Source organism: Apus apus, unplaced genomic scaffold (assembly GCF_020740795.1).
Source record: "Apus apus isolate bApuApu2 unplaced genomic scaffold, bApuApu2.pri.cur manual_scaffold_44_ctg1, whole genome shotgun sequence".
NCBI lineage: Eukaryota > Metazoa > Chordata > Aves > Apodiformes > Apodidae > Apus > Apus apus.
Window position 1 is genome coordinate 86538 of NW_026248853.1, and position 16057 is coordinate 102594.

General features: G+C 46.6%; 1 protein-coding gene across 1 annotated transcript; it reads right to left on the minus strand.

Annotated features, from left to right (window-relative positions):
• Positions 1 to 6953: 6953 nt before the first annotated feature.
• LOC127396264 (histone acetyltransferase KAT7-like) lies at positions 6954 to 15699 on the minus strand. Its single transcript, XM_051643885.1, is given in 9 exon segments — positions 6954 to 7064; positions 7745 to 7851; positions 8489 to 8635; positions 8803 to 8840; positions 8842 to 8888; positions 9183 to 9323; positions 10228 to 10317; positions 10499 to 10690; positions 15670 to 15699. Coding segments are annotated over 9 exon segments (903 nt in total).
• Between the last annotated feature and the right edge of the window lie 358 nt (positions 15700 to 16057).

Consider the following 16057-nt stretch of genomic DNA (forward strand, 5'->3'; position numbering starts at 1 on the left):
TAGGAACCCCTAATTACACCTAGGAACAACTTAATTACACCTCGGAAACACCTAATTGCCTCTAGGAAGCCCCTAGTTGCCACTGAGACCACCTAATTACCCTTAAGGACCCCCTTATTGCCACTTGGACCCTCTAACTACCCATAGGAACCCCATCATTGCCTCTAGGAACCCCTAATTACACCTAGGAACACCTTAATTATGCCTCGGAACCACCTAATTGCCCCTAGGAAGCCCCTAATTGTCACTGGGAGCCACTAATTAACCCTAGGAACCCCCTAATTGCCACTTGAACCCCCTAATTAAGCCTAGGAATCCCCTAAATATCCAAGGGACCCCCTAATTGACCTTGGGACCCATTAATTAACCCTACGAACCTCCTCATTGTCAATAGGACCCCCTAATTACCCCTATGAACCCCTCTAATTGCCTCTACAAATGCCCTATTCACACCTAGGAACCCACTAATTACACCGAGGAACTCTCTAATTGCCCGTTGGAAGCCCCTAATTGCCGCTGGGACCCCCTATTTACTAATAAGAACCCCCTTATTGCCACTTCGACCCTTTAACTACCCATAAGAACCTCATTATTGCCTCTAGGAACCCCTAATTGCACCTAGGAACACCTCAATTACCCCTCGGAAACCCCTAATTGCCTCTACGAAACCCCTAGTTCCACTGAGACCCCATAATTACCTCAAGGAGTCCCCTAATTGCTACCAGGAACCCCCTAATTGCCTCTAGGAACCCCCAATTGCTTCTAGGAAGCCCATAATTGCCACTGGGAGCCCCTAATTACCCGTCGGAACCTTCTAATTGCCACTTGCACCCCCTAATTACAGCTAGGAATCACCTAAATATGCCGGGGACCCCCTAATTGACCCTTGGACCCATTAATTAACCCTAGGAACCTCCTCATTCTCACTAGGACCCCCTAATTACCCCTACGAACCCCTCTAATTGCCTCTAGAAATGCCCTATTCACACCTAGGAACCCCTTAATTACTCCTAGGAACTCTCTAATTGCCCGTTGGAAGTTCCTAATTAGCCCTAGGAAACCAAAAGCTCAACTTAAGCAAATAGTGCAACTTACGCAAATAGCCACTAGGACCCCCTAATTGCCCCTAGGAACTCCCTAATTGCCACTAGGAACCCCCTAATTGCCCCTAGGAATCCCCTAATTGCCACTGGGACCCCTAATTATCCCTAAGAACCACCTTATTGCCACTTGGACCCTCTAACTACCCATAGGAACCCCATAATTGCCTCTAGGAACCCCTAATTACACCTAGTAACAACTTAATTATGCCTCGGAAACACCTAATTGCCTCTAGGAAGCGCATAGTTGCCACTGAGACCACCTAATTACCCCTAAGAACCCACTTATTGCCATTTGGACCCTCTAACTACCCATAGGAACCCCATCATTGCCTCTAGGAACACCTAATTACACCTAGGAACACCTTAATTATGCCTCGGAAACACCTAATTAACCTAGGAAGCCCCTAGTTTCCACTGAGACCCCCTAATTACCTCTAGGAGCCCCCTAATTCCTCCCAAGAACCCCATAATTGCCCATAGGAACCCCCAATTGCCTCTAGGAAGCCCATAATTGCCACTGGGACCCCCTAATTACCCCTTGGAAACCCCTAAATATACTGGGGACCGTCTAATGGAACTTTGGACCCACTCATTAACCCTAGGAACCCCCTAACTTCCACTGGGACCCCCTAATTGCTCTTAGGAACCCCCTCATTTCCCCTCAGACCCGCTAATTACCATTAGGAACCACCTCATTACCCCAAGAAACCCCCTAATTGCCCCTAGGAACTCCCTAATTGCCACTAGGAACCCCCTAATTGCTACTGGAACCCCCTAATTGCCTCTAGGAAGCCCCTAATTGCCCCTAGGAAGCCCCTAATTGTCACTGGGAGATTATAATTACCCCTAGAAACCCCCTTATTGCCACTTGCACCAACTAATCACCAATAGGAATCACGTAAACATCCTGGGGACCCCCTAATTGACCTTTGGACTCATTAATTAACCAGAGGAACGCCCTACTTACACCTAGGAACCCTTTGATTACCACCAGGAACCCCTTAATTGTCCCTAGGAAGCCCCTAATTGTCACTGGGAGCCCCTAATTAACCCTAGGAATCACCCAAATATCCCGGAGACCTCCTAATTACCTTGGGACCCATTAATTAACCCTAGGAACCTCCTCATTGTCACTAGGATCCCCTAATTACCCCTACGAACCCCTCTAATTGCCTCTAGGAATGCCCTATTCACACCTTCACAAAAGGAAGGACCCTGAAGCACTAAGGGGTCCCCCTGAGCCTGACAAAGCCTCCCCAGGGCCTCGCTAGAGCAGATCATGGGAGGCCATGAGTGCAGGGAGGCAAAGGCCCTGGGCAGGTGCCTGTCCTGCTGAGAAACCCTTTGCTTTGTTGGATGGAGCAGAAAGGCCAAGCCCTGAGCCCAGGCCTTGGGAAGGCAGATCCTGTCCCTCTCACAGGGCTCAGGGCTCTTCCTGGGGGCAGTGGGGGCTGAGGGGGAGCAATGACAAGGGAAAGGAAATGCTGTGACAGTTTGGTTTTGGATTTTTTATTATTTTTGGTGATATAAATATATTTTATTTTTGGGATTAGGATTAGGATTATATTTTGTTTCAATCATTAAGCAGTTCTCAACTCAATGCACAAAAGTTCTTTCCTTTTTACCCCAGTTCTCCTTCCTGTCCCAGTGGGAGGAGGCCACGTGAGCGAGGGGCTGTGTCTTGCTGAGTGTCTGGCTGGGGTTAAACCTGAACAGTCCTTTTGATTTTGTGGTGCACAACGTGGGGCTGGAAGGGTTCAGATAAGGACAGCTCTGACCAGAGCATATTAAAATGAAGCAGTTATAATTGTTCATTGTATTGGTTTCACAGTCACTGGGCACCGCGTTGGTTGCTTTGCTCTCTGAGCTGTTATGAGAGCTGTGGGATGTCACACCTTCCATGCTTCTGGAGGTGCTGGTGGTCACCTCTGGAGCCTGGCTCAAGGGCATCACTGGGCTGGGCTGTGTGACCCTGATGGTGAGACTGACCTGGGATCCAGAGTCAGCACTGCTGTCACCTCTGTCCTTCAGCTGCAACCTCCTGGAGACTGTTAACAATGACAGTCCTCACCATTTCTCCCCGCTGAACCCATTGATGGAACAGACATCTCTGGTATTCAGGGGCCCTGAAACACCTGCTGCAATCAAACAAGCCCAGCAGTTCCAGCCTCCCTGCTTTGGAGGACAATGGCTGGAATAGAACTCTGGGGAGGTCTGGCACATGGATCATATCACACTGCCACCAACCCAGCAAGGCAAGTGCCATGTGCTCACCAAGGTGGAAGGAACCACCGGATGGCTGGAAACATCTCCTGTGTCCCCTGCCACAACCCAAACACTGTCCTGGCCTTTGGTAAACAAGTCCTATGTGCCATGGTACCCAGCAAGGATGGAGTCAGACTGGGCCAAAGGGCATTGAGTGGGTGTATCACAGCCCCCGTCATGCACCAGCCTCTAGGAACATCTAATGAAGCAATGGAACACACTGAGAGCAAGGGCTGGTGGGACATTCCGACACTGGGGCACATTTTTAGCAAAAGCTACCTACCCAACACTAGAGGACCTATCAATCGAGCTGTCCCTGCTCTATCCAAGCTTCCACGTCCTTCAGAAGGGGGTAGAGTCCCTGTGGTGCACATGAAGAGTCTGTTAGGGAAGCCAGTGTGGGATAGTCCTGCCTCAGCAAAGGCAAACCCATCCATGGTATTGCCATGGCTCAGGGACCTGGATGCCCTTGGTGGCAGATGTGGGAGGGTCCTGGTTTGAGCCAGGATGAAGCCAATTTTCTTTAACTGATTTATTTTCTTCAGTGAACTCTCTTTTATGAAGCAGCAAGTGTCCAGCTAGTGAACTGATAACTCTGGAATATTTCTAGACAGTGCCAAGACACCAAGGACACTTTGCTCTGCTTATTGAATCTGCTGATGTGGATAGTAAAGGAGCAGAAGAGTCGTATCTCCAGCCCTGCTGTAGGGAGGAGCAGACTAGATAGATGGAAAACCTGGCTCAAAAGAGTATTCCATCCCATATATAAAGTCAGGGATCATGGAATTCAAGCCTCTTCTCCCTTCCTTCTTCTTCTTCCCTTCTCTTCTGCTCACGGCCGGCATCCAGGGAGGACTCCATCCATCCATCCCCATTGATCCCTAGACTTATGTGTTCCTGCCCCTCATCACTCTCCCCTCAGCTCCTGTCTGCTCTGCCCTCTCTGCAGCAGCTCTGGGACATTTCAGAGCTGCTCACAGTTCAGGAGATGCCAGGGGAGTTGCTGGAGATGGGGGCAGGAGATTGCGATTTGGCACAAATTCTTACATTCCTAGATTTGTATAGATTTGTACATATTTTCTTTTGTCATGAGTGTTTAATTCACACTGTGTAGTTGTCACCGTTTGACTCAGTTTGACAACAAGGCTCTCGATCCCCTCCCCCTCCCACCCAGGTAGGGAAGGAGAGAGGGAGAAAAAAAGAGAGAGACTTGGCTAGATTGGAAACTGAACTGTGCAGCTTTAATTAGAATACTAATGTGTGATATGAGAGAATATATATGTGATTATACAAAGGTGTGGGCAAAAGCCTCTCGCCTCCCCCCACCCCCAGCAACTCCCACAGCACTCCCCTCAGACGAGACAATTCCGAGGAATCCCGAAGCTGCTCCTGGAGAAAGGCAGAGAGTTACGAGGGTCAGGAGGGCTTGAGGTCGATGGTTCGACGATGATGGGCAGATGGTGTTTTCCCAGATGCCGGCCATGAACGGAGGAGGGAGAGAGAGAGAGAGAGAGAGAGAGAGACATGATCCATTATGACATCATCCATTATGACGTCACCCATTATGACATCATCCATTATATTACCAATTATGATATCACCCATTATGATGTCACCCATTATGTTGTCATCCATTATGACACCACCCATGATTACATAATCCATTATGACATCAACAATTATGACACCGCCAATTATGACGTCACCCATTATGATCTCAACAAGTATGACGTCACCCATTATGACGTCACCAAGTATGACACCATCCATTATGACGTCACCCATTATGACATCACCCATTACGAGGTCACCCATTATTATCCCACCAAGTATAACATCACCAACTATGAAGCCACCAACTATGACATCATCCATTTTGACATCACCCATTACGATGTCATTCATTATGACGTCACCCATTATGACGTTACCAACTATGACATCACCCATTATGACATCACCCATTATGATGTCACCCATTATGACATCATCCATTATGACATCATCCATTATGACGTCACCAATTATGACGTCACCCTTTATGACATCATCCATTTTGAAGTCAGCCATTATGACGCCACCCATTATGATGACGTTCATTATGACGCCACCCATTATGACATAATCCATAATGACATCACCCATTATAACACCACCCATTATACCATCAGTCACTCCATTATGACATCATCATACACTACGATGTCACCCATTGTGACGTCATCCATTATGACATCACGCATTATCATGTCACCCATTATGTCAACAAGTATGACATCACTTATTATGAAGTCGCCCATTAGGACATCATCCCTTATGACGTCATCCATTATGACATCACAAAATTGGATGTTATCCATTATAACGTCACATATTATGACATCACCCATGATGATGTCATCCATTATGACGTCAACCATTATGACATCACCCATAATGACATCATGCATTATGACGTCATCCGTTATGATTTCATCTATTATAACATCAGCCATTATGATTCCACCAAATATGACATCACCCATTATGAGGTCATCCATTATGACGTCACCCATTATGATATCACCAAGTATGACGTCACCCATTATGACATCACCAATTTTGATGTCACCCATTATGACGTCATCCATTATGACGTCATCTATTATGACGTCACCCATTATGACATCACCAATTATGATGTCACCCACTATGGTGTCATCTATTATGACATCACCCGTTATGACATAATCCATTATGACGTCACCCATTATGACGTCACAAGTATGACATCACCCATTATGACATTACCAACTATGACGTCACCCATTATGGCATCACTCATTGTGACGTCATCCTTTGTGACGTCACTCATTATGACATCACAAACTCTGACGTCACCCATTATGACATCACCCACTGTGACGTCATCCATTATGACGCCACCCATTGTGACATCATCAACTGTGATGTCACCCATTATGATGTCACCCATTCTGACATCATCCATTATGACATCATCCATTACGATGACATCCATTATGAAATAACTCATTATGACGTCACCCGTTATGATGTCACCCATTATGACGTCACCCATTATGACGTCATCCATTATTATATCACACATTATGACATCGCCCATTATGATGTCCCCCATTACATTGTCATCCATTATGACATCACCCATTATGACATAATCCATTATGACTTCACCCATTATGACACCACCAATTATGATGTCACCCATTATTATATCACCCATTATGATGTCAGCCGTTATGACGTCACCCATTATGATGTCACCTATCACGAAGTCACCAAGTATGACGTCACCCATTATGACGACTTTAGTTATGACGTCATCCATTATGACGTCATGCATTATGACATCATCCATTTTTAAGTCACCTATTATGACGTCATCTATTATGACGTCACCCATTATGATGTCGGCCATTATGACATCATCCATTATGATGACATTCATTATGATGTCACCCATTATGACATAATCCATAATGACATCACCCATTATGAAACCAATTATGATGTCACCCATTATGATGTCAGCCATTATGATGTCGTCCATTATGACGTCACCCGTTATGAAGTCACCGATGGGAGGGAACTTGTCCATTTCAAACAGCTGGGATCCATGATCTTATTGCTGTTGGATCTTTTAGCCTCTTTGGCTCTCCATTCATCAATCAGATCCTAAGGGAAAGAGCATGAAAGGGCAGGTTAAAACACACGATCCACACTGGAGAATTATCCAAGGTACCACAGCACACAGCCAAGTCCACAAGCCTGAAGGTGACCAGCCTCCTAACTGCTCAACATGACAAAAATAACTTTTCCTCTGCAGAGCTTTCTCCTGGCCCTTCCAATCCCACTGATCAGCTGCTTTTAGCAACCAAGTGAAGTCTCAGGGAGGGAAGAACAAAAGAGAGGTGCCATACTTGGGGACTTATAAACCACTTGTCTCATGTCTAAACAGGGTACAAACAGGACTCATTCAAGATTCCATTGATTCAGTTCACTTCTATGTCAACCATTTGCCCAATAAAGGGCAGGCATGAGGAGGAGCACAATGGGAATATTGATCCATTGTCCCCTAAAAAGCCACTTACACCGAGCAAAGTTATTCCACACGTGAGAAAAGGAAAGTCAGTGCACCATATTCCTCACTACTGAAGACTCACCTTGGATGTTCACATCATATTTGATCAGTTACTGCATTTGAAAACTACAGTGTTCCCCCTCGGCTAGAACCAAAAGACTGGAAAGTCCAGCACAACACAAAGGAAATACTGATGTCAATGAGTTCATCTGAATTAAACAACTAAATACAAGGAAACAAAAAAATATGCAGAAATAGCCACCACAAATCTTACATGTCTTTTCAGGACCAGGTGTTTTCCCTTCCAGTACTTGAGCATCTGAAGTGCCTGCAAGGTGCTAACAATGCAAACAGGATGCACTGCAGTCTCCTGGCTGATTTCTGCAAACCAGCAGCACTTTGTTAGAACAGACACAGATTCCCCTGCAATAGCCTGTAATTGTTAGCTGTCACCTGCAACTTTCAGGCAACTCCTTTGGAAGGGATGCACACAAAATGCCCTGCACATGCTGAGGAGGTACCTGCTCTGGCTGTCTGACTTGCAGCCTTTCACCCTTCAGAACTACCCTGACATGTCTGGGAGATGCTGCACACTCCTTGGTGCCATCATCATATAAATACTATTGAAGAAGTTCAAATAGTCTCAACGTTTTCCCACAGCATCAGAAAGCCTCTCAGTGGAGCCATTTTCCTATTTAAAATTCAAGTTTTAATTAGAAAATTAAATTATTCTAATCTACAGAGGGATAAAGTCCTTTCTGAATATTTTATATGTATTTTTTTAAAAGAATAAGCCATTATATAGTTTTAAACTCTTCAAGCTGACTTATCTTTAGTGGTGGCAGGACTGGAAAGCAGCCATACCCAATTATAGGAATATTCCACCAGCTCTGCTGCTACACAAACATCTCCATGAGTGAAGCATGACCTGCCCCATCTTTAAGGAAGATGAATGAATGAGATGCAGGGGGATGTTCCTGAACCCACTCACTGCAAACCTTTTCCCTGGGAAGCATACCTTTGATAGAAATCTCTTTTCCTTGGAAATTATGCAGGTAACGAAGAAGAACTTCCTTCCAGTAGCTCCTGTAGCTGATGAGCCCTAAATCAGACAGAGGACGTTCTGGAGAGCCAACTTTTTCTTCTACTTTAGAAAGCAAATAGCCTGCAAAGGAAAAAAAAAAACCCAACGTTTATCCTTCCTAAACTACTCTCTCCTGACTGCTACCCTCTTTAGCACACAGAGAAAGCAGCTAGAATGGAGCCTGCTCAGCCACAACCGTAGATATATTAGATTTATCATGCCTCCAGGATTTCTCTCTCCATACTTACTGAAGTCAATGAGCATCTTGCCATAACCTTGCCTCATGGGGCATTGTCAGGATACAAGAAACATTGTAGTTGAGAAAAGAATCCTTCTCGTAAAAACAAGGAGAGAGAGGAGAGATTAACAGGTCTTGATCTGTACAAACAATGGGGATATCATCACCCCAGCAGACTGAACAAGCCCGTGCAACTGATACAATACAAGGTGAAAGGAGCAACAGCAGAAAAACCTGCCTAACAACAAGTCACACAATCATCCTTCAGCTACCAACCTTGCTTAGTGTCTTGCTTGATTAGCCATTACATTGGGTGTTTGGTGCACAACTTTAAGCCTAGGATAGCTGGCCATGGAGTTGTGCCTGGATGTGTATGGATGTTCAACTAACCTTGGAGAAATAACCTATCAGGTGACAGCCAGTGTTGTCAGCTTCTGTCATGACATAGAAGAGGAAGGGTTCAACATCATAATACAGTGTTTTATGGTCCAAGAAAAGTTTTGCCAGCAGGCACAGGTTTTGACAGTAGATCTAGAAGCAAAAGGAGAGTAGAATACATCTGTTTATTACAGTGGGACACCCCAAGAGTGGACAAAACCATGGCAAATGACAAGAAAATTCTGAATTATCTGAGAAATGAGGTACAGTCTTTCACACAGAGCAGCTAGGCCAGGAAACAATTCCATTTGTGATGAAACTTGATAAGCCCAGCTTCCTTAAGGGTGGGAATTGACATCTGTGATATCAATCTCTTAACTCCCCAGATACCACGTCTCTGGTATCTGATACCACTCGGTGAAGGAAGCAGAAGGTTGGATCTCTGCTTGCTTGCACTGTACTGTGTTAATCCTCTGCTTCAAGGTTATCTCTGGTAACTTGAAAAGCCTCCTCCCAGCTTCCCACAGTGCAAAATTTAGCATTTGCATTTGTTTCTTTGTTCCTTCCTCTGAAGCCTCCCAAGAGCAGACACAACCAGAGGCAGGACACACACAGTGCTGCTGCCCAGCACTGAATGTGCAGCTGCAGATCCATGTTCTGCCCTTCAACTCAGGGCTAAGGAGGTCACCCTCACCAACAGGAGGCTGGTTCACACACTAACCCAGAGCTGTCCAAGTATCCACAGGGAATGAGAGGTGGGCAGCACAACCCACTGAGGCTGAGCACAGAAATCTTCCCCCTACCCTGCAGTACAGGATCTTGACACACATGTCCAAGCACTGTATGAGCCAAGAGGTGGAACTGCTGGAGCACAACGTGGCTGAGGAATAACCACAAGGAAAACACAGACAAAACTGCAAGTGTGGACAGATCAGACTCTAGTCTTTCTACAACTAGAGGGAGAAAGGGCCACTTGTGTCCTGCTTCTCTACAGGAAAGGAGTGCCCAGCACATCTGAAAGCCACTCCAGACTGGCCTGAGGATGGCAGTTCCTTACCTTGTTCTTCTTCCCATCCACTTCAAACACTGAGATGGAGCCTTTCCGGTAGATTTCATCACCCGGTGGGTGTTTCCAAACACATTTTGCCTATGACAGGAAAACAACGACAGGGGGACGGTGTTTTCAGGGTGGAAAAAAAATTACCAGCTCCTGGATATACCAGGAAACACACGGGTCTCCTAAAGCTGAGATAACACCAGGAATGTTTTCAGTGGAGATGCTGATAGCAGGTGTAAGGCAGGGGGATCAGCTCTGCCCCAGCCCTCACCATGTGCCTGCGAAGTATTGTCTGGCTCTTCCTGTACTTGAGGCAGAATTCACACATGTAGAGACGGGCCAGGCGAGCATACTCCTCTGGGTAGGGGGAGTGGTACCAGGTGTCCAGCTCGTAGCGGCCAAACGCGATGGATTTAATCATGTTGCTGCCTTCTGTGATCTGGCCCTGGAGCCGCAGCTTTTCCTGGGAATGGGAAAAATGGAGGACTATTTAAAAAAAACAAAAACAAAAACAAAAACAAACAAACAAACAAACAAAAACAAACAAAAAAACCCACAAAAAAACAAAACCAAGGGAGGTCGGTGGGAAGGTCATATTTGTTTCCCTCAAGGAAAAGAATTTACTTCAAGTCTTCTAAATTCACAGAATCCCAGACTGGCTTGGGTTGGAAGGGACCTTCAAGATCATCCAGTCCCACCCCCTGCATGGGCAGGGACACCTCCCACCAGCCCAGGTTGCTCCAAGCCCCATCCAACCTGCCCTTCAACACTGCCAGGGATGGGGCAGCCACAGCTTCCCTGGGCAACCTGGGCCAGGGTCTCACCACCCTCAGAGTAAACAGTTTCCTCCTCATGTATCACCTAAATCTTCCCTCCTCCAGTTTTAATCCGTCCTCCCTTGTCCTCTTACTACAATGACTGTAAAAAGCCATCTTTCAATGTGACCATGTCTAACAACCCCTCCCACAGACCTCTCCTTGATCAGCCTCAGTCTGAGCCCTGTCTACAAGCAGTAGTTACTGACATCAGGAAATGTCACAAAAATCAGTGCTTGGCAGCATGCCAACACTAGGGTCATCCTCTTCTTGTCACGGAAGCAATGGAAGCTCCTTGCCACTTCAAGCTTATTTCCTAATTTGCAGGAAGAGGATACAGCCTAATGCTCTGCCTCAGATATCCCAGATGCAATTGTTACTGGTAAGCATCAAAGTGCCTTTTGGTTCATCTCTGGAGGTGGAAGGTGGCTTTGCAAAGCACCTACAGAAGCCTCAGCCTCCACTCCACAGTCACTGGCTACTGTCAGGATGGGTTCTGTTGCCAACACTCCTTAGCCATCCTTTCAGCAGGTCAGGCTGTCTTTTCTTTCATTGAAAATAAACACCTGCTAAATGGGACTGTTACTAATTATTCCTCCATTCTCACTGCAAAAGCTTCACTCCAGCTGTGTGCTTTCAGCACTCCAATGTTACCCCTACAGCAGCTTTGCTGACTTGGCTGGGCTGGAGCTGCCCTTCTTGCAAACTCTGATTCTACCTGAACAACAACACCCAGGAAGCCTTCACATTCCTAACAAAGACCTTTGCTATCAGGTATAATAGGAGTCAGAAGTCTCACCACGTCCTCAGATGCCCGTGCTTGTGCTCTCCGGAAAAGCTCCAAGTCATACTCACTGGTCAGGTTTTCAAGGAGAGGTTCCCTAGTGTTGCCATAGGTTTGTCTGTGCTCCTGGAGCAATAAAATAACAGGAGATTTTGCTGCCACGATGCTACCAAGTTGTTGGATCTTGCAGCTTTTTTTAGCTGAGAATGTTATAGGATGGCTGGGAAAGCCAAACTCCTGCTTAGTTGTCTCATTCCAGACAGGAGGGCATTCAAAGAATTGAAACAAGAGCTAATGAGGGCACCAGCTTTGGGTGTGCCAGACATAACCAAGCCCTTCTGGCTGTTCTCATATGAAAAGCAAGAGGTGGCTTTGGGAATTCTAGCCCAGAAGCTGGGTCCCTATAAGCGAGCAGTAGCATACATCTCCAAACAACTGGATACAATTAGTAAAGGATGGCCAGGATGCCTTCGGGCAGTGGCTGCAGTTGTTCTGAATATTCAAGAAGCCTGGAAGTTCACTTTGGGACAAAAGATGGTTGTGCATACTTCCCATGCAGTAACCTCTGTTCTGGGACAAAAAGGGGGGTATTTGCTCTCACCATCAAGGTTCCTGAAGTACCAAGCAGTCCTAATGGAACAAGATGATGTTGAAATTACTACATCTGCCATCATTAATCCTGCTTCTTTTCTGAATGATAAGCAGGAAATGGAAGCCATCACACATGACTGCATAGAGACTATAGAGACAGTGTATGCAAGCAGATCTGACTTGAAGGAGGAACCACTGGAGGAAGCTGAATACACTTGGTACACTGACGGGAGCAGTTTTGTAAAAGATGAGTCCGCATGGCAGGATATGCTGTAACCACCACGGATCGAGTGGTGGAAGCAAAGTCCCTCCCTAAGGATACATCTGCACAGCGAGCTGAAATAATTGCTCTAGTGAGAGCACTGGAGCTTGCTCAAGATCTAAGAGTGAATACCTGGACAGATTCAAGATATGGCTTTGGTGTAGTTCACGCTCACGGAGCTATTTGGAAGGAATAAGGAATTTTGACGACCCTAGGATGCTGACATGATTCTGAGACTTTTGGAGACTGTACAATTCCCTTCAGCCATTGCTACTATGCACTGCAAAGGACACCAGAAAGGTAACACTGCCCAGGAGGTGGGAAATAAATTGGCAGACTATGAAAAAAAAAAAGGGCGGCGGAACAAGGTGAGGTATTAAGTCTGATTTCTTGAGAAAACTTTGACACTACCTGATTCAGTTAATTATGATGAAAGGGATCTTAAATTAATCAAAGATGTGGAAGCAGAGATTGAATCAACAAGTTGGGCAAAATTGAGAGATAACAGAATAGTGGTTCCTTTCAGGGTGTTATGGAAACTGGTAAAACAGAGCATGACAAGACACACTGGGAAACTGGAGCTTTGTACAATTCTCTCTCAAAAAAAATAGTAGCTAGGAATCAGTTTCAAACTGTGAAGAGTATGGTTGATAGATGTGAAATCTGTTTAAAAAAAAAAAATAAAAATCCAAAGGTGGAGAATCGAATAAAATTTGGAAGTATTGATAAAGGGAATGTTCCAGGCCAAAACTGGCAGATTTTTCAGAATTCCCTAGAAAGGGCAGGGATATTCAGGCCATTTCAGGATGGCCTGAAGCCTTCCCCTGGAGAATCAACAAGGCCCGAGAAGTTACAAAAATTTTATTGAAAGAAATTATTCCTAGGGTTGGAGTGCCAGAGGTGATCTCCTCTGATAGGGCAACACACATTGTGTCACAAGTGGTTCAGCAAGTTAGTAAATGCTTAGAAATTAATTGGAAATTGTACACAGCTTACCACCTGCAAACAAGTGGGCAAGTGGAAAAGGCTAATCGTTTGATAAATACATTTAGGGTGGGATCAAGCCCTCCCTATTGAACTAACAATCAGTAGTTTAAGAATATGGAATGACTACCCTGTTTGTAGGGTGTCTCAGGAATATAACCCATTTAACCTGGCACAGACAAACATACTTATTTTTGCATATACAGAGGAGCAGGTGGCAATGTTTTGGCACTATGAAAGCTTGAACGTAAGTCATGCAAGCTTATCTTGGGGGAAATTAAATGAGATATTGAACCAGTCTCAAGAACTTCGAGAGCATTTAAGGAAGCAGAATAAAACCTTGGCTGAGTCTATCATTAAAACAGTAATAGCCAAAGACAAACTTAGTGGTCTGCCTAGTCAAATTGAATCTGAAACTGCCCATCATAGGTGGGATATCTTCTCAGCATAACCATTCTCTGCAGAAAGAAACTGGGATGTTTTAATTCACCCACTTTTGATACTATTGGTGTTTGTGATTATACTGACGGTCATTCATTGCCTTTTATGGTATAGGCTAAAGAAACTGACTTTAAGAATTTGGGCCTTGCCTAAAGTAATGAAATATAATGATCTAGAATCTTTGTAAAGGAATTTACAAAGTTTAAAGAAAAGGGGGGATTGATACGTCATAGAATATTTGTTAGTAAATTCAATAGAAATACAGCCTAATAAAAGTTTACTAAAATAATGAATTTGCTATACTAAGGGTTGCTTTTAAAACAAGGTGCTTTGTGAAACTATCAGTCAACTATGCCAAGCATCCTGTAGGTTGTGATAACATCAAGTCTTCTAAGACCCTGGCAGCCTACAGACACACTGATGTGGATTCTGACCCACCTGGGCAATCTACCAGCGGGAGGCTGGAGACAGGACCAGGACAGAGACAGAACAAAGATGATAAAGGACTAGAATCAACAAAGACACCCACAGGACTAGAATCAACAAAGACCCCCACAGGAGACCCTCGAGCAGGCATAATTACAAAGATAGCCAATTCCAGGAAATAAAATGACTATGTAAAAGAATTCTGGGGACTCACTGACATGGAACTGAAGATGCATGTTTTTGGTGTATATTAGTAGGGGTGTTTCACTGGCTCCTTGGAGCACTCATGGTGGAGAATCCCCAGTGCTGCCCAGCACTGCAATAAGGAATGCCTGCTCAATAACAGCCTGGTTGTTGTTATTGGGTCTTGATCTCGGAATCCTTACCCAGCTGCACCAGCCTCCCACTGCGGTGAGGAGTGTTAGAAAGCAGGGGGGTTTGGAAGCTCCGAATTTTTGTTTCAGCGTCACCAACTATGATGTCACCAACTATGATGTCACCAACTATGACGTCACCCATTAGGACGTCACCAACGATAACGTCACCCACTATGATGCCATCCAGCCCCGGGTGACACTGCCCGTGGGGCACTCGCTGGGACCCACAGCCCCTTCCAGCCACTCCAACCTGTCCTGTTTGCCCCTGGCAGCCTTCAGGATTTCCCTGCCTGTGATCTCTGGCTGGTGCAGGTTCAAGCTCGCCTTGCAGACCTGGAAGGAGAGCACAGGAACGATGGCAAAGGCAGCCTGGCTCCCACCACCAGATGCCTGCTGGGGACCTGCCAGCAGTGGCTGCTGGGGCAGGGATGCAGGAGATGATGGGGCTGCAGCTCTGCAGAGCAGCAGCTGACTCCAGGCAGAGGAAGGCTCCAACACTCTGTCCTGCCCCCACCTCGTGTCCTCCTTGGCACCCACCTGCTTGGATCTGACATGGAGCTGCACAGACTGCACCAGGGAGAAATGCCACTGCTCACCCTGCTGCTGAAGCTGCCTCTCCTCCAGGATGTCCTGCTGCTGGAGCAGGGTGGCTCTGCTGGGCTGCTCCAGGCTCTGCTCTCTGCAGGCCCCACGGCTCCTCTGCTGCACCTCCAGCTGCACCAGCTGGACAGGCAGATGTTCCCCAGCAGCTCCAGGACCCACCCGCTGCTCTTGGATGCTGGGCTGGCCCATGGTGCATGTCAACTGGTGCTCTGCCCCTGCTCCCCGGCCTCCTGCCCCTGCCTCCCTGCCCAGGGCAGCTGGCACGGGGGCCCTGTGGGCAGCTCTTGTGGCCCGAGGAGCACGGGGGGGCAGCGGGCAGGGGCCGAGCCCCAGGGGCCCATCCACCCTCGGCTGCCCTGGCCGAGCTGCCCGCCCGGTCCCGCGGTGCCACCGGCTGCTGGACGGGTCCCCAGCGCCCGCTGACAACCCTGCCAATGGCCTCCTGGGCTGGGGCCCAGGCTGTGTCCTGCCCGGCTGGGGCAGAGGCTGCAGGGCTGGACAGGACAGGTCTCCAGCTCTGGGCCCTGGGGCGTCTGCCCCGCTCAGC